Source organism: Manis pentadactyla, chromosome 4 (genome assembly GCF_030020395.1).
Source record: "Manis pentadactyla isolate mManPen7 chromosome 4, mManPen7.hap1, whole genome shotgun sequence".
Lineage (NCBI taxonomy): Eukaryota > Metazoa > Chordata > Mammalia > Pholidota > Manidae > Manis > Manis pentadactyla.
The window spans coordinates 58,060,872-58,080,826 of record NC_080022.1 but is presented as its reverse complement, the minus strand read 5'-3'; the positions used below and the strand labels follow the sequence as shown (position 1 = coordinate 58,080,826).

At 35.3% G+C, this 19,955-nt stretch overlaps 1 protein-coding gene across 5 annotated transcripts in view; it reads right to left on the bottom strand.

The window, feature by feature from the left end:
- Positions 1 to 19,955, bottom strand: part of LRRC7 (leucine rich repeat containing 7) — a 496,164-nt gene that overhangs the window by 264,486 nt on the left and 211,723 nt on the right. For all 5 annotated transcript variants that reach the window (XM_036890160.2, XM_057500317.1, XM_036890162.2 and 2 more), the window contains exon 4: positions 1,171 to 1,288. In XM_036890160.2, the coding sequence (XP_036746055.1) occupies positions 1,171 to 1,288 (118 nt within the window). The remainder of the gene's footprint in view (positions 1 to 1,170; positions 1,289 to 19,955) is intronic.

Below are 19,955 nucleotides of genomic sequence, written 5' to 3'. Positions count from 1 at the left end.
TTTATGGCAGATCTCTAGAACTTACTCATCTAGCATTAATGAAACTTTATGTCTATTGAATACCAACTCCTATTTGTCCTATCTGAACTTCATTATCATTTCTTAGGATAACCTTTCCTAAACATACCAACTGGATTATGTCCTTTTAGTAGGCATACCCTGCACATCCAGTGTATCCTTACATGCAATCGTTTATTCAAACAACCACAATTACTTGTGTAATGTCTACTGTATTCATTGGAATATAAGTTTCCTGAGGGCAGAGACCTGTTTTGTTCATGTCTGTTCTTTTGGAACTAAGCGTATTGCCTGAAATAACCAAAGCAACACACACACACACACACACACACACACACACACACACACACACACACACAGTTTAACCAACTAACTTTATAATGGAGGCATTATGTTTTATAACCCCAGAGTGCCTAGAGCTAACCCTTTTGACACTTGCTTTTATATAAACGGAGAGCCAAGTTCATTCGGAAGGAAATGAGGATTTAATGAATATATGAGTACATGGGAAACTCCCACAAACATTTGAAGGGAAACTTCTCAGCATGAATATCATCAACAAAATCACGAGACATACAAGTTTGGGCAGAAATACAACAAATACTCTTAAGCATGTATTATTTATCAGACTGCTCTAGAGGTTTGAGATACATCAGTGACCAAAACAGAAAACTCTCTCTTATCACATTCTCCGACAGGAGAAGATAGACAATAACAATAATAAATAAGCAAATTCTACAACATTGAGGAGATGGAGAGTTACCCTACGAAAAAAAAAATGGAGCACACTAAAGGAAATTAGGAGTTAATTCCAAGTCGGGTTAATCGAGCAGGTGGTATTTGAGGCATGTTGGAAAAATTTTTATTCTGAGAATGAGGAAAACAGTGTAAAGGCAGTAAAATATTAGAAAAGACTAAATCACATATCTGAATGCAGAGGGGAAATAAGGCCTTAATTAGCCAGGGACATTGGTAAGAGGAAGGGAGAGAGGATTTCTGTCTTTAATTTATAATTTAGGATTTAACTTTTCAACAAAATTATCTTAGAATGGCAACAAAATTAAAGCAAAAGTGTTACATCATGTTAAGTGAAAACATTAAAGCACATTTTCAGTTAGAAAAATTCAAGTTATGAAGAGATGAGAAGCTTACCATTTTTACTGATGTCGAGTTCTTTAAGATTAACTAAGCTAGCAATAGTGGTTGGCAGATTTGAGAGGTCATTATCAGGAATACTTAGTTTTCTTAGAGCTTGACAGTTGAACAATTGCTGTGAAAGAAAATAATGATTAATTAGATCTCAATTTGGTTAAATCCATTCATACATAAACTCAGTATCAAATTCAAATCACCATGTTTACAAATGTGGTAGTAAAAGGGCCAGCTAGAAAAGTCTCACCTTTTTTCACATCCACACTCTCGATTTTTTTCAGGGTGTTTTCATATTCCATCTCCCTGTTAGTGCCTTATGACTCTCTGCTACCCAGATTCAAAATCCAAGGTATTCTATTTTTTCCCTTTCTTTTTATCACTATATTCAATTTGCCACAGATCCTACTGATTTTTTCTTTGAAATAATTTCTGGAGCTGGCCATTCTTTACCAATCCCATAACTGCCATGATTCCCTCAATTCTCTTTTTTCACAACCACACATTACTTCCACTTAATCATGCTGAATAGTTGTTTATGTTACATACAAGAACTGTGATACAGTTGAATAGATGAGCTCACAGTTCTTCTGCGTCTTCTGTTTGTGTGCATCCTCAATATCTAGCAGGTGAAACATTCAGTCTCTGGTAGGTGGTGAAGAAATCACTAGTGATTGGTTCATTTCTGCCATCAGTCCAAGTACTGGATGGGGAGGAGTCAAATGTTAAAGCACTGGTTCTAAATCCAGCATGGTTTTCCTCACTGGTGGGTGGAGGTGCTTGTTTAAAAATGTGGATTCTTGGGCTTTACCTAAAGAAGTATTGATACAGTGGATCTGGGATAGGGGTCAAAATCTGCATTTTTAACAAGCATTCTAGTGACCTGGTTATTTTGACGTAAGTGTCTCCACTACCATATTTTGGGAAATGATGTTAGATTATTTTAGTTGTCCATCTTGACTACTCAAGATATGAACAGCTGGGACAGAAGTTTTTGTTCTTTTCTGGATGAATTTTCTTAATGAGATCTTTTCTGTTTGACATTTCTAATTCTGTTTTACTGAATTTCCACAGATGAAGTATCTGGTATCCACGACTATGCAATTGGCCTACAGTACATTTAACTACTGCTTGTTCTTACATGTAATTCATTATTTACAGGCAAAAACAATGCGCACATGGTTGCTATTTCTTAACTCATTAGCTTTTAAGAAATAGATTGTGCTGATTGCTACTTAAGATAAAAGATGCAGTTTCTTGCTTTTGATTATTCATTTTTGACTCCTACAAAAGTTATTTGCAACACTTCACTTAGTTCTAGAATTTAACATGCTACACAGAAATGTTGCTATTTTTAAAATAAAACCTAGAAAAGAAAACTTTGATGGGTAATTTCCACTAACTACTAATTTTCCCTTTAAAAAATAGAAAAACAGATGTCTGTACTCATGGTAAAAGTTAATTTAAATTTTTGTCAAACCTCTATCATTCTATTAGGACCATTATACCTACATGCAATGGTGGTTAGTTACAGATTCATAGATTAAAAAATAATCAATTGCTTCTTGACTGATATTGGTAAGATGTACTGTCCTTTAGTCTGATTACTATAACTATTTTATGCAAAATTCAAATGATTTCCATAAAAGAAGTTTTCCTTTTGTTTCGTTATTTATAAATTCGAGTTTCATCATCTCAACTAAATTTTCAATTTCTCTCAAGTATTAATAGAGGTTCTTATGTTTTTCTCCAATTTTAAATGAAATCACATCAGGAACAAAAGATATGGAAAACCCTAAACACCTTATTACATAGAAAATCCAAGACCTCTATGGTATAGAGGTTAAGAGCATGGCATTTTGAATCAGATGTAGGTTCGATCCCCATTCTGGCTGTGTGATCTTGGGCAAGTTAACAACATCTCTGACCTCTGCCAGTTTGCTAATCTGTAAAACGGGAACAATAACACTGCGTGACTTGAAGGGTTATTGAGGGGATTCAATAAGTTAATATATTCATCAGTTTTAAGTTCTGCATTTTTTCACATATTAACGTCTTTGATATTTGGGATGCATCTTACAAATAAGAGCAAGTTCTAATTTTTAAGGAGTGTTTCTTAGCGGTATTACAAAAATGTCTTATAATCAATGCCCTTGGACTTGATGAAATGAATTACTTGGGAAAACATGAAACTGTGTTTGACATATAGTAAGAGCTTGATAACTGTTAGCCATTAGTAATTTTTATATATACACATACCAAGGCACACCATATAATTATCTGTTTCTTACTTTCCTAGAAGATGAGTCTTTGAAGGAAGAAGTCATGTCCAATTTATCATGGCATCAACCTGTTTCACCTGAGCATACACCAAAGTGACCAGCACAGTGTCTTGTGCTTAGTATATACTATATAAATATATTTGAAAGTATTCTTAGATAGGTAAAGGGAAAATGAGGAGAGTGGTATGTTCCAGCCAGAGTGATACTCCACTGGATTGGAAGTTTCAGATAGGTAAGCAATCTCAGTGGAACCCAAATGTCCTAAACAGGGTGGCAAACTTTTCAATGAGTCATGATGTCCATGAATTGGCAAAGAAATTAGGGAGGCATTTAATGATTCTTTCAAGATTCAAGCTTTAAAAGAAAATGAAGTGAAGGATGATTATGAAATAGCTGTCATTCTTCAATATAGTACAGTAAATATAATTAATAGCTAATTAGAGTAAGACAGTTAATGGTTATGGTTGTCCTGTCTTTCATTTGCTAATATTTCACATTTCAAAGACAATACAATTGTTTTGAGTCTTAAAATATTTGTGTACTAAAGTGTTGTTGTTTTTTTCCCTTAGGCTAAAGGAAGCAATTCAGCTCTGACAGATATTGGTTTGAGAAGAGTGTGCAATTTAAAACTCCAAAGAGTACTGGTTAGGTGTTTTCTAAGAGAGCTGACACAAAAGAGAAAGAACTAAGTGTTCAAAAGAAAAAACATATTTGGGACTAAAAATTCTATATTCTAAGAGGTATTATTCATTCATTCATGGAAAACCATTAATTAATACCTGGTACAAATTACACAATGCTACGTGCAAGGGATACAAAGTGAATAAGACACAGCAACTGAGCACAGATTGCTTACAATTTAATATTTAGGCAATAAACTAAATACAGCATGGAAAAACTATGCCAAAGTAAACATCAGATGTGATGAAAACACACAGGTAGGATATCTGCACTAGTATGTTGATGATGCTGGTGAGGTTGACTCATGAAAGTATGCTGTGGAGGTGTGGAAGAAATGGATCACCTCAGGGCCAGCAAAGCTAGCCAGACAAATGAAGTCTAAAGAGAATTATGTTGTACCTTTCTTGTGGCATCTAAAGATATTCCCAATTCAAAGAATGTGTATCTTAAACAAGTTTCAGATATTTTTTTGATAGCATGAGGAGACTTGGATCTTGGAGTGAATGCTCTGAGTCTACAAATCTACATGCCTTTAAAATCTATGTTCAGTACTGAAGATAAAGACATGAAAAGATATTGTTAATTTTTGTTTTCAGCAGTATGTGGGCTAAATATTGCAAGAAAAAACTTTTAGCGCAGCAAAAGTATATGCACACACACACACACACACACACACACATTCTTTTAATGCACAACTGAGCTCTGGCTGGAAAATATGGAAAGTCCACTAGTAACAGAATAACAAGAAAATACTAACACATAGAGTTAAATTTGTATGCATTTAACTTTTGCTCTGGTCATATCTGTTGGTACCTGGTGGCTGAAGGCTGAGATTTTTGCAAGTGGAAGAGAGAAGACTGCTTGGGGTCTGAACACAGTCAGAGATAGGCTTAGAGACCACTCTGGATAGAGCTGGCTTCTGCTAAGGGAGACACACTCAGTGAGTGAACTAGAAAATGCAGTCCTCCCAAGGGGGTTTGTAGGGAATGCATGCCTCTCTCAGTTTTGTCTCTCAGTGAAGTAAGAAGAGAGAAAGAGAAAGGGAGGGAAAATGGAAGACAGGAAAAAAGGAGAAAGAAAAGGGCAGGGGGAGGAGGTAAAGAAGAAAAGAACAGGAAAGATGAAGAAAGAAAATAGGGAAAGGAAGTAAGGAATGGAGGGATAATTCCATTAGAAAGGAATGGTGGGAGGGAAGGGAAGGATTTAGGAAAGAAAAAAAAAGAGGAAAGGAAGAAAAGAAATGAAAAGATACAGAAAGAAAAAAAGAAAAAGAAAATTAGTCTTCTAGGGATTACCACCACAAACCTAACTTCTTCTGAGTTAGGGGCTGGAATTCATAGTATCTGTGAGGCTCCCTAAAATCCAATTCAGAAGTACAGGTGGTCCTATGTCAGTGTTGCCCCAAGTGCCTGGTAGAAATAAACACAAATTTCACCTGAAGGCGCGAATTTTAAATTCAGGCCTCAATGATTTCAAACAGGGAAACGTTTCAAGAAATATGGAGTCATAAAAAAAAATCACTAAAAATATGATTAAATGATAAACCTGAATGAGATGCTGCAGAAAAACAAATAATTTTGTCTTTAAGTGATGCAGATATTAGAATTATAAAACACAAAATGTGAAACATATGCATTTAATATGTTTAAGAAATAAAAGTGGGATTTGAAAGCATGATGATAAAATGAGAGATTATCAAAGAGAGCTCAGTAGATCAGGATAGTAGACACTGCTGAAGAAATTGTGAACTAGATGTGAAGATGATACTAGCTGAATGTAGCATGAAAGACAAGGAGATGGAAAATAGAAAAGACTGGCTAAATGACATGAAGATAGGATAAGATCTTTTTGAAATTCAAGAAAAAGTTAGTAGACAAAAAGAGGATGAGGTAGCTGAGCAATTCCAGAATTGCTAAGACACTTATCTTCAGACTGAAGAAGCTCAATAAATTCTAAACAAGATAAATGAAAAGGAATCTACATTTAGACTTAAATAAAACCACAGAGTATCAAAGGAAGTAGATCTTAATAGTGACAGAGAAAGTAGAGATTACCTTCAAAAGACTGAGAATGAGAAAGACAAGAGGATTTAACAACAATTAAGGCAATGATTCATTAGATGTTATCATTAAAGTACTGACAATAAGCACAATATTTATAGCTATTTTTTTAGTACAAGGAAAAATGGCAACCTTTTCAGACAAAGACAAACTAAGTTTACAACCATGAGATTTTTTACTAAAGCAGCTGTCTAAAGATATCTTTTAGGAAAAAGGCAAATGAAACAAGCAGACAGATCTGATCTGCAAGATGAAATAGCAATAAAATTCAATTTTTTAAAAAAAGGGAAATGTGTGATTAAAGCTGAACAAACATTGGCTATATAAAACAATAACAAAATATATAACTGTGGGACTAAAAAATCAAGGTAGGTCAAAACAGCATGGTAGTAGCATAAAAAAGAGACATATAGATCAGTGGAACAGAACTGAGAGCCCAGAAATAAACTCACTCATATATGGTCAACTAATACTTGATGAGGGAGCCAAAATATGGGATAGAATAATATTTTCAATAAAACTAGATAATCACATACAGAAGATTGAAGTTGGACCCCTATCTTATACTACTCACAAAAGTTAACCCAAAATGGGTTAAGATCTTAAATGTAAGTCCTGAACTATAGAACTACTAGAAGAAAATATAGGGAAGACACTCCTTGACATTGGTCTTGGCAAAGATTTTTTGGATATGACACCAAAAGTGTAAGCAACAAAAGCAAAAATGAATGAGTGGGACTATATCAAACTAAAAAGTATGTATGCAGCAAAAGAAACAATCAGCAGAGTAAAAAGGCAACCTATGGAATGGTAGAAATATTTGCAAACCTTTATCTGATAAGGGGTGAATGTCCAATTTATATATATAAGAAATTCATACAAATCAGTAGTTAAAAAAAATTCTGATTAAAAAACAGGCAAAAACTTGAATAGACAATTTTCCAAAGACATATACAAATGGCCTACAGGTACGTCATCACAGGTGCATGCTTGACATCTTTAATCATCAGGGAAATGCAAATTAAAGCCACAATGAGATGTCAATCTTTTGTTTTGGCAAGACTGTGGAGAAAAGGGAACCCTTGTATATTGTTGGTGGGAATGTGAATTAGTGCCACCATTATGAAGAGTACCCAATCAAGCTGGGGAAAATTCAAAGTCAAACTAAAATTCTGAGAAACAGAATTACATGTATCAGAGAAAAGATAAGCAGATTAAAAACATAGTCAGATTTTTGCATTGTTTGGAGGACGATAAAGACACTGATTAACTTTAAAGTTAAATATGCATGTTAAAATTTCTAGGGTAAAACTAAAGAAATAGAAATAAGGTGTATGATTTCTAGTGTGTAGAGGAAAAATAAGTGGAATGAGATAAAGAGGAGAAAAAAGATCTTTAATAAATATAATAGAAAACAGGTAGATACCTACATGAAGCAAGACAGAAAAAATGAATAATAGAGTGAATAAATTAAGACAAATATATCAATAGTTGTGATCAATAAATATGGATTAATCACTCCAATTAAAAGAAAGAACTATAAGAGTGGATTAAAATTAAAACAACAAGCTATATCTTATTACCAGTGATATACACAAAACTTGACAGAACAATGTTAAAACTGGCAAAATTAACCAGAAGATAATTTATGCAGCAATACTGATTTAAAGCAGAATGCCTTACTAAAGAGATTGACCACATGTTAATAAAACTTTTAGCTCACCAGGAATATATAATTCTAAACTTGTATGCACTGAGTATCCTAGCTTTAAAATATTTAAAGAAAAATATGACATATCTACAAGGACATATTATAAATGTAGCTTGTTCTAGCAGACACAAAGAACATTGAACTCAATTACTATAATTTTTTTAAAAGCATATATGAAAAATTTGCAATTAACCATATATAAGACATAAAGGAAGTCTCAACAAACTTCAAAGAATTAGTAATGAAAAGCCCAAATTATTGCACCATAATGCAATTAAATTGTAAATTATCAAAAGATAACTTTAAAAGCTTTTATATTTGAATGTACAGAAACTTAAATTTCATGACAGAAAAGAAATCATACTGAAAATTACAAAATACAAGCAAATGATAAAATGCTACATGTTAAAAATGGCAGGAGATAGCTAGAATAATTGGGAATAAATTGTAGCCTGACATGCTCCTATTAGAAAATATAAGGGGGTGAAAAATAAATGAGTTAAGCATGAAGTTGAATAAGACAGAGAACAGATAACAATGAAGAAGGGAAGCAACAATAAAGAAGAGTCCCTCACAACCCGCAATAGTCTATGAAACTGGAAGGACAGAGATCCTGAAGTAAACACGACTGGCTGCTCCTCAAGCAGAGGAACCATGTCTTTCGTGGATCTTTGTATGTATCTTATGAAAACTTCTGTCTTTAAAATTTTTTACTGTAACATAAAAAAGAGTGTATAAAATATAAATGCTCTTTTCAAGTTATAATAATAAAACAAAGATGTGTATTTCTCAATTCAGTTTAAGAAAGCTACTTTGTGCCCATCCAAATCATGTTGCTCTTTCCCAACTCAGTGAAAGGCAACTAATTTCTCGAACTTATTTTACTCATGCCCTCTCCTTCCTTTATGCTTTTACCACAAGTCTAGTAATCATAAAAATATATATTGTTTACATTTGTCTCTGTATATGAATGGAATAATACTGTATGCTTTCTTCTGCAACTTGACTTTTTCATTCAATATTATGTTATTAACATCTATTTTATGTTGTTAACATAACATTAACATTATTATTCCATAATCTGTGGAATCCAGTATTATTTCATAATATATTCACTCTTACTACCTTGTGATTCATATAACACAATTTTCTTATATATTGTACTGTTGATAGATCATGGATTGTTTCCAATCTTTTCTAATATGAACAATGCTGCCAAGAATATTCTTGTAGCATCTGCTAGGGCACATACACAAAAGATTCTCAGAGTAGTAAGACATATATTCAAATTTACTAAGTGATAGAAACTATTTTCCAATGTAATTGTAACAATTTAAATTTCCACCAATAAGGATAAAAATCCTTATTTCTTCATACCACACCTAAAATCTGATGTTTTCAGACTGTTTAACTTTTTTCTAGCCTGTGGGGAATAAAATGGGAACACATTTTACCTAATTACTGGTAAAATTGAACATCTTTTCTTGTTTTATTCATTTGAAAGAGTTTATCACATATTCTGGATACTAATTTTTTGACAGCTCTCTCAATATATACCTCACTTTTCATTCTTTTTATGGTATCTTTTGATTAAAAGACATTTACAGTAGTTAAGTTTATCTCTCAGCTTTAATATGTGCAGCTTTAATATCTCCTGTTTTTTTTCTTTCAGAACTTTTAATGCTTTGATATGACTCATTTTGAATTTATTTTTGAGGATGATATGAAGTAAGGATCCATCCTTTTCCTTTTATAGATGACCAGTTGTTCTAGCACCATTTAAAAATAGTCCATTATATCTCCACTGATTTGTAAGACAAATTCTGTTTTATATCTGATTTCCACATAAATATGGGTCAGTCTCTGAACTTGCTATTTCTAGTCCTCTGGTATATTTGTCTATATCTTAGTCCAGCTGACTGTGATTCATGCTGTGCTAGAGAAGAATGGGGAAGGAACATGAGGGAATGCCTGGAAAACAAATAAAAACAATTCATCCGGGCTTTGAGAGAGGGTTAGTTCTGTGAACAGAATGTGGGGTGGGGTGGATTGGGAAGAGCAGGGCAGTCCAGGAAGCTGTACTAGATGGAAAGTTTCAGAGGCATAATAGGGACAGGAAAAAAATTTAAAGTGTCTATATACTAAACTTTGTGGAGGGGAATAGAAAATGAAAGTTTCTAACCAGAATGTGAAAGGGCAAAGAGTCTGGGCTTTATCCCACACAGGAGGTGTTCAGTTGGTGATTTTTAATCATTTTTGAGTCAATCTTATGGATACTACCTCCAGAAACACACACACAGGCACGCACGCACACACACACACACACACACACACATGTATGTACACACATTTGTGTACATTTACATCCAATTTCAAGGAACTTGCAAATCTCCAGAAGTCCATGCATGTATCTATGAACCAGGTTAAGGACTTCTGTGATGGGTCATGATGTGTTGCTTCTAAAAAAGCAAATATGATAAAATCCATTCTCTTGTTTATACTTTTTCAATGGCACTTTGCTCTTGTCAGGAAAAGTCCAAATTCCTTAATGTGGTTTTCAATGCCCTTCACTTCTCCAGTTTCTCATTTTGTCATTCCCCTGTCTCCTGTCTCTTCCTCATGCTCTCCCCTCTACAGTCCTGCATTACCACATCTCCAGCCATGATCAGCAGCCCCCAGTTTCTGTTCCCACTGTGGTCTGTCTTTCCTTTGCAAATGCCAGGCCTCCAGCTGGAGCTTTTTTCCATCCCACCCTACCTTACCTCTCCTCTGCCCCCTTCTCCAAGCTCAGGCTCTCCTATCTTCCAGGTCACAGCTTAAGATGGTTTACAGGGTCACTTTTGTAACATTCTGCACTTATTCCTATTGAAGCCCAAAACGTCCCTATTTGGGGACTAATAGACTGTAAGTTTCTCCAGTTCCTGCAGCATCTGCAGCATATAATGCAATGCTTGACACATTGTACTTCCACAGTAAATAGTTCTTTCATGAATATTTTTATGCAAGGGAGTGGCAAATAACAAAACAGTTGCCATTTCTTGAGTGTCTATTATACAGAGACAAGGCATTAAACTAGATTTTAAAACATATCGTCTCTACTTTTCGCAACAACATTGTAAAGAAGGTATTATTCCTACTTTGCAGATGAGAAAACTCAGGTTAACTTTTATAAGGTCGTATACCTTATAAAGTGCCAGAGCCTGACTTCAAATTCAGTTTTGTCTGGTACAAAGCCATTTCCACTGCAGTACACGGCTCCCTCCACAGCATCAGATCTGTGCTTCGGCAAAATAACAGGGACAAGTGATGACATTTGGCGGCTAACTGGGGAAGAGAGTGAATGAGACCGGGAACCTTGAGCCCATCATAATGGTCCCAAGAGAATTAGGGAGGAAGACTCAGCTTCAGTGACTATCTACTGACAAGCAGGGATGTACATTAGAGTACCAGTGAATAGAGGTTAAAGCACTTTGCTAACCTTGAAGTGCAACATAAGTGCAAACTTTTATAATGTGGATTAGCATGTTATAATCACCTTTATATTCAGGCTTGGAAAATTAAGGATATAATAAAAATGTCAAGAATATGAATAAGTATATCTCAAAACATAGCTCTTTAAAAAGATAAAATATAAGCTAAAATACAAGATAAGATTTATTTTTCCACGACCCTGTGAATTTTAAAAAGATAAGCCCTTTTCCTAAAAGTTTCATGTAAGATCATAGATATTCATTGAGAGGGTTACTAATGCCATATGTTGGGACAAGTGGTTTCCGTCAGGGAAAAGGACTGATTGTCTAATGAGTTGGCATTGCTGAATGGCTGGTTTCTTAGAAGTTCCTCCTCTGAATCCCTTTAAAAGTGTTGAGGATATATAGTATTTCCAACTTCATTTGAAAGCTGTTTTCAAAGAAAGAATAATTTTGTGCACATTATAGTAAAATATTTTAAAATTATTTAGTTTAATACAAGTGTTAATAATTATCTTTACTTAGCCAGCTCAAAAATAATAGAATGAAAGATAGTTTGGTATGTGCACTTGGTGAAATTGTAAGCTTCAAATATGACATTTGTTTACTTTTTTCTTTCTCTCCGTTCTTCCTTCCTTTTCCCTTTTCTTTCTTTCTTTCTTTCTTTTCTTCCTACTTTTTCTTCCTGTTTTCCTTCCTTCCTGTGTGTATTCAGTAAGCACCCCTTGGATATCCACTTAGTGACAGACACAGTACCAGCATCCAAAGATGAATAAAAAGAGTCTTTTTTCTCAAGCATATAGTCATCTAGTGGTTATAAATACAGAAAAAAAGATGCAATGTAATAAATACAAAATAAATACTGTAACAGAGAGAGGGTTTTGCAGAGTGCATCTTCTTCCAAAAGAAACATTCGTAGACTGTGCCTTTAATCTGGAGAATTTGGATGTGTGGATTTGTGTGCCTGTCACACTATTCTACACTCTTCATATTAGCATCTACCCCTTAAATGTTCATAAGCAGAGAGGTCACTGACTCAGACTTTTGTTTTGACAAGCAGTCAGTACCTGTGACCAGAAGCAGGCAGATGGGTAATCAGAAAATATGTGGGTGAAAAATAATGAGAGTCTTAGTTAAGGCACTGTTAGGAGCAGCAAGGAGGAGACCCACTGGGAGGAGAAATCATTAAGACTTGGTGCCAGTAGCACATGGTAAGTCTCTAGCAGTGGTGGAACTAAGGGCTGTTGTCATGGGTGTGGGCTGGACAAGGGCTGGTAGCACCAAGGAAGAGTGAAGCTAGCTATAGGAAAGGGGAACACTTAATATCTCTCCTAATGCATTTCAGCATTATTAAATGTGCTGCAGAAAAGAACTCATTCTTTCCCTGAGCAAAAATGGCAACCCCAATAAAACCCCAAACATTTTATCCTAGAAAACAGTATATATCACTGCTGTTGCTTTTAAAATACAGATCTCTTCAGCAACAATTTGTACCAAGGTGTTGTTGATTCATTTCTCATGTTGGAATAGCAAGGTTATTTCAGCATTTGTCATTATCTTAAAAGGAAGGGAATCTATCTGCTTTATTGGCATAATAGCTGTGAGTTTGAATATACAAGTCATAGTACCTCACCATACTCATTCTACTTGATAATATTTTGTGTTTAAAAATTATGAATGAAAATTTTCTTTAACTTACATATCCATGATTATTTAATTGATGGTAGCAAGCTAATAACACCACAAAAGAAATAGGAAAAAGTGAAAACTGAATAGAAAAGCACAACTTTAAATGTTCTGAATTTTGACAAGGCTTAATTGTTACTAGATATTTGGGTCAAAATACTAGTATATCTATAATATTTAAGACAAGTGGTATGTGTTTGTGGAGGGTGGTGGGCGGTGAGTGCATGCACAGGTGTGCCTAGAGCATTTTCTCCCATTGCTTTTTTTAGTAACAGTTGGTAAAAATTTTTGGTTAATTGACAGTTATAAAAGTACTGGCTTTATCTACATAGAGTAATCAATATGGCTGATTGAATAATTGGGTTAAGAATGGCATTAATTTAGACTTCCATATTAGTATAAGCTGAGATATAAAGATTATATGTGTGTGTGTGTGTGTGTGTGTGTGTGTGTGTGTGTGTGTGTGCGTATCTATATGTTTTTGCCTGTCTATTCCTTGATAAGTTGTAGGTCATGAAAAATCCAGCCTGTGCTGACTAGCCCTAACTAGGTCATGAAACCAGAGAGAAGGTGGCCTATGGTAAAGCTAGTCTCTTTTCCACTTGTAATCATAATGGAAAGATAAACTTTGGAATCAAACAGACCTGGATTTGAATTCTGGCTCCACCCTTAACTAACGCCATGCTACTGATCTAGTTCCATAAATTTTCTGTAAGGCTCAGTTTAAAAAGCCCAGTTAGATTGCATTATAGTCTTATCTTTAACGATATGCTTTAGCCAAGCCAACTTCCCTGATCCCCTGCAGCAAAGGAGGATTCGTTTTCTTTTTACTAAAGTCTTGTATAATCTTGGTTCATATCTTTACATCAGCTTTCACAAAATCATATTTTAATTATTTAGACAGAAAATATTTAGTGAGATCCTAATTTTGGACCAGCATTGTGTTTCTTACTGAAACAAAAATTAAACAGACAGCGTCATATTCTAGTGTTTCTTCCTATTTTCCTAGAAGAGACTAGGCATCAGTAAGTATCTATTGACTGAATCGTTATCATAGGTTTGGAAAGTGCAGTTGTGGAGCTACACATGGTGACATGGAGGCACAGAGGAGTCAAATAACTGTCCCTGTGAGTGAAGAACAAAGGATGGCAGGTAGGGACAACTGAACTGAGGCTTAAAGTAGCATATGAGGCAGAGGAAACATAAGCTTAGAGGCAGGACAGAGCACTGTGTAAGAGCATAAGTAAGAGGGTAAGTTGTGGCCAGACACCAGGAGGCCTCATAGCAGCACAGGCTTGGTTGCATGGGTTTTTGTTCTGCTTTGTTTTTCTGCAGATTCAACAGAAGACGGGGCCAGCCTTAACCCAGGCTGTGGATCGGTCACATTTACATTTGGATAAATCACCGTTGGCTGTGTTAAGAATTAAGTGGGGAAAAGAGCGTGTGTGAGACATATCAATCAGGAGATGGTTCCATTAGCCCACTAAGAGATGCTGAGGGCCACAAAGGCTCTGCCATCACGGGGATGGATGAGATGAGATGTAGGAAGTATTTGAGTGGCAATACTGACAAGACATGGCTATTGGTTTGATGGAGAAGGTGAGTAAAGAATGACAGGATCCTGGTAGTGGGACTGAATGGATAGCCACCAACTGAGTGTGGGTAAAATTGCAATATTTCCAGAATCTCTCGCCTGGCCTTAGTACATCTCCATATCAATAGCTGTTTCCAAGAGGTGGAGAGAAGTAGGCCATTTCCATATCAATAGGTAATTATGAGGATGAGCAAGGGAATATCTGGATGAGGGAGGTTTGGTGGGGCCCCTTTCTGCAGGCGGGTCATGGGAGATGCAGGCAAGCAGAAGTAGACGACTGAAAGCAATAAACGTTTTTTTCCCACTTTATTTCTCCCTTTGACTGATTTCAGTTTCAAAGGTATTTTCCCTGGGCTGGGAACTTATTCCTCCAACCCCACTCTCCAGAGTTATGCTGAGACAGAGGGTATAGAATAGGGGACAGGTCTCTGGGGGAAATTAAACTTTCTGAGTGTGAATATTCAGGTAAATGCAGAAAGCACACAGAAGTCTGAAGGCTGAGCGATAGGGCTGAGCTGGCGAAGTAGATTTGTGCCTTCAGTGTGGTAGCTGAGAACGTGAGTTGGATGCATGGGATAACCTGGGCAGAATGGGGGGATAAGAAGCTCTCCCTCCCCTCTGAAGCTGTTACTGTAAAGGTCACAAGTGAAGCTTTATTGCCTGATCACATGAGTTATCTAGTTTTTGCCTTACGTGGCCTCCTAATGCCATTTGACAATATCATTACTCCTGCCTCAAGACCCTCCATTATCCCCGTACTGTGACTTTGCTCTAAGCAGTTCCGACTTCTGCCCATTAGAGACCCCCACACCCAGGTTAGAACGGCTGTGCAGGCTGGTGGCAGTGCTTCACTGGTAAGACAGAACCTTCATTAATGTTAATGAATAAATTCATGTGGTAAAAGTATATTACCAGCTTTTATGTAGTCAATTCTTAATTATTTAGAACAAAGAAAGAGAACCTTTGTTCCTATTAAAGGCTGTTGACACACAGAAGAGAGACAATTGAGGACCATGGGAGTTAAGTTCAACATAATTAACCCTTATTGCCATCTCAAAAGAACAAACTAATTCATTCACTGAAAATTTAAAGAAAACAGAAAACATAACTCCCTGGGCAATGAGTACCACACACACATACTTGCACATGCCAGAATGAAAGCTCAACAGCAAGGCTACATTGCTACCAGGAAGTCAGCAGTCAGTAAAAAAGTTCTAGAGGGAAAACAGAGTATTGGTATCTCCTCTAAGCTTGGTCAAGATTTAACTCATTTATTGCTGCTTTGGGTTCCCTGTGGAAATAACAAACTGCTTCCTTGTATAGATAGTATAAATATCTCTAGGATTTTATTAATAATTGTCACACACATTTTGAAGAATACAAATCTGCAAGATTTTCTCTTTTTATATCACTGTTAACTTAGGAAAGAAAACCATTTTCTTTCCATAAAGTGGCACTATTAGTTCTTATTTGTGGGTAAAATTGTAATATTCCAGAATATCTTGCCTGGCTTTAGTGCATCTCCATATGAAATGGTGTTCCTAAGGGGTGGAGAGAAGTAGTTAATTTCCATATCAATACACGATTAGAGGGGGAGTAAGGACAAAGCGGGATGGAGAGGTTCAGAGGAGGGTTTGCTTGCTTCTGCCCAAGGGAGCAGGAAAGAGACAGCCCCTAGGACGACAGTTTGTAAGCAATAAATGGGTTTTAAACTTTATTTCTCCCTTCTACTGATTTCGGTTTTAGAGGTATCTTGCCCCAGGATTTCCTCTACCCAGAGTTACATCATTTCATAGAAAAAAGTCAGTGTCAGTGTTTTCTATGGTACTGAAGCTCATAACATTACCACCATTTGTTGAAGGTTTCACATTTTGCTAGGCCCCATACTTACATTTCACACACATTTTGTTATTTAATATAGTCTATAATGATGAAGAAGAATTACCACAAAGTCAGTCAGAAGATGACAAAAATAATGTGTAGGTAAAACAAACCTACAAGGTAGATGTTATCTCCTAAATTAGGGGAGAAACTGAGACTGAGAACCATCCCCAGCCTGGGATTTAAATTCAAATACATCTGATTCTAAAACCCTAGGGCTTTCCAGCACCCCAGCTGTTGCACTTCTAACTGCCCTTCGTTGGCAACTGGAAGCTCTAGTGGAATTTTGGAGCTGAACTTTAACTAACTTTGAAATGAAATAATACTAGCTATCAAGCAATAAGTATGAGCTTACATTCCTATCCTTTTCTTCTCTAACTTCCTGTCATTTTTTAGCATCTGAGGAACTACTCATTATCTCAGGAAGCTACTTGAGGGTCTCTTAAATTTTTCTACTACAGAACCTTTAGCAACAGAGCAGAGCGAATCTGATTTGTTATCTTTGCAATTCAAATAAATTTTGCATTTGATTCCATAACAAAATCTTGTTTGTTAGAAATCTTAATTATCATTCTGGAAAAATATACCACATGTATGCTATAGTAAATCCTAACTTATGACCTCAGATATGTCCCTTTTTTTGGAAGCAAATGTTCACGTGGTGGTTTTTACATATGATTTACGTAGGTCAGTTCTACAGGAGGTCTGCCTCATCATTACACTGAAGTAATCCATGTTCTTAAAACAAGCTGAGAATGGCCTAACTTCCCAAGAGCCCCTGGTTCAGAATTGGATCTTGCAGTGGTTCTAAATCACACTAATTTAACCAGTAGATCAATTTGCATTCACTTCTAAAATGAAATCAGTATTTAGGGAATTGATAGAGGATGATTTCTCTAGAGTACAAAATAAAAGTTTTCTTTTGTCCTGGCATTTCTTCATTTTTTTGTTGCTTGGTTTTCTTTATATGAAACTTCTAAATTTCTAAGGAAATTAAAGTACAATTTCTCTACAGAATGTATTATTATACTCAAGGGAAATAATCTTACATCAGTTTCCTAAAGGTTGATTTCATTCTAGAAGTAAGTCCAAATTGCTTCATTAGTTAAATGGCCTCTGATTTAGAACCACCTGACATACTAAGGACTGAGCCAGGAAACAGGTAACATTAAAACATGCAATAATCAGCTAACAACTATTATAAGAACTAATGAAAAAAATAGATAGTAGATACCAAACCACCTTTATAAATTTACACTTGCACTTTTTATGTCACTTAATTAGCGCAAATGACACTTTATAATTTACTTGAGCATTAGACATTGACATTTATCGGTGTGTCTTATGGATCATTTTCAAAGGGAAGTATGGCTAGATTTGGTCAGGTCTACCAAAAGGTTAATGCCTGGTACTCTTCTCTTTCAGATCAATTCTCTTTCTTTCTTTTTATTTTTTTAATTAACTTTTATTTTTATAAAAGCATATATCAGTTCTTTGTCCTCTTATTTGCATCCTATAATCCCTCTTCTAGAGGTGGTTGCTTTCAAATTTTTTAAACTATTATTACTTATATTTGCTTCTAGATATCTAAAGAATGCACATATACTTTCACTTCTTATTTTATCAGTTGTAGACATTGCCTATTTGTTTTACAGTATGGCAGTTGAAAAATCATGTCACTTCTCACCATCACTCTCTTTTCCCTCATCTTCCCAGTATACTTACACCTAAATTTTTTTCTAAATCAGGAATTAATGTTGATGCTACTGATGTTTATTTTCACACCATGTTTGTTTTTTATTGATAAAAGTTTTTATTTTTCTGAAGTTGTTTCTTTTTTATTTACTTGATTTTCTATGCATCTTTCTTAAATTTTTCCAAAAGCTCAAACAACGGTGTCAAATGCCCAGCAATTATATTTCCAAATACTAAAGCACATCAGATCAATGACTAGATCCACATTTATTCTGGAAACTCACTCCTGCACCCTGTGTGGCTCCAGGCTGGGCAGATTGCCCTCATAGTTTGTTGCACACATGGCTTCCATGGTACTCATTTACCACTCCCTTAAACTGGGCTCTGATTTCCTGTGTTCCATACCTTCGGTCTGTTGGTTTAATCACACATCCTCTAGTAGAAACCTGGGAGTCACCTGTGACTCATTTTACTCCTTCCTCTGAAATCAAGATATCAAATAGATGACCAAGTCCAATAAATTTTGCCTCCTAAAAGCCTCTCTAACCCATGTCCTTTGTTCCATCCACAGGGTCACTCAGTTGTAATATGGACTCTACCATATCTCCCCTCTGCCTTTTTTTTTTAAAGAGAAGCCGGAAGTATGGATTTTTTTTTGTAAAATCTGATATTCTAAGTTGACTACTGACTTACTTAAAAAAAATGTGCAGGCCAAATAAAACATAGCTGTTTGTTTCTGATTTCTGGATGAAAGACAGATTTGAATTGGCAGTCCTGATTTTGATGGGGCTCAGCTTCAGATCTACCACTATCTTTTGCTGTCTTTATGAGGATGTTCAGCTGATATCACATTTGCTGAATGAACTAACAGATCAGTTTTATACTGCTTCCAAAAAATTGGCAGTAAAAAAATGAGTAAATGGATTGTTTAATTAGACTTCAGTGAGATTTGATATTTGGGGAAAAGTTAGAAGTAAGCAATAGAATGAGCAAGTCTTTAATTATAAGACTGTAAAACAGTTAAAAAAATAACTGGGATCCTACAGATGTCCCAGTTTCTCACTGACATAATTAAGAGTGGTTGATACCATAAACTTTGAAACAGTAAAACATTTTAAACAGAAATAGAAAGCTTAGTAAGAAAAATGATCTGAAATTTTCCACATACAATTTTTTAAAAATAAATTTGTCCTACATCTCACTTTCCCTTTGGCCCATAGAGACTTTACTATATCATTAATTTATTTAAAAAATCAAAACTATGCATTTGAATGCTGAAATAATTGTAATAAAAGAACAGATTTGGAAAAATATGCTTCAGGGAGGAGATTAAACAGAATCAAATTTTGATTATTTATACATCACTCAAATGACAGTTTTACTCTGCGTGTGGTGCTATGTGTCCAGATAAATTTTATACCTTTGGTACTGAAGGACAGAATAATGTATCCTGAATATCTCCGAGGGAGTGATAGAGTGGAAAAATGTCATTTTTTTCACTTTCATTTAAACCCAAGATCTTAGGACAGCCCTCCATGATATATGTGTGGCTACTTATAAATGTGGAGGTTAGGGACAATTCTATGTTTCTGTAAGATAAACACTTAGGGAATTATCTGTTAGTATGAAGTTTTCAAAATGAGGCAACTTTATTAAACAAATGGGAGTTTTTATGTTCTCCATTTGTGAATTGAGGCCATGTTTAATTTAGAGCAAAGCTTTTCATAT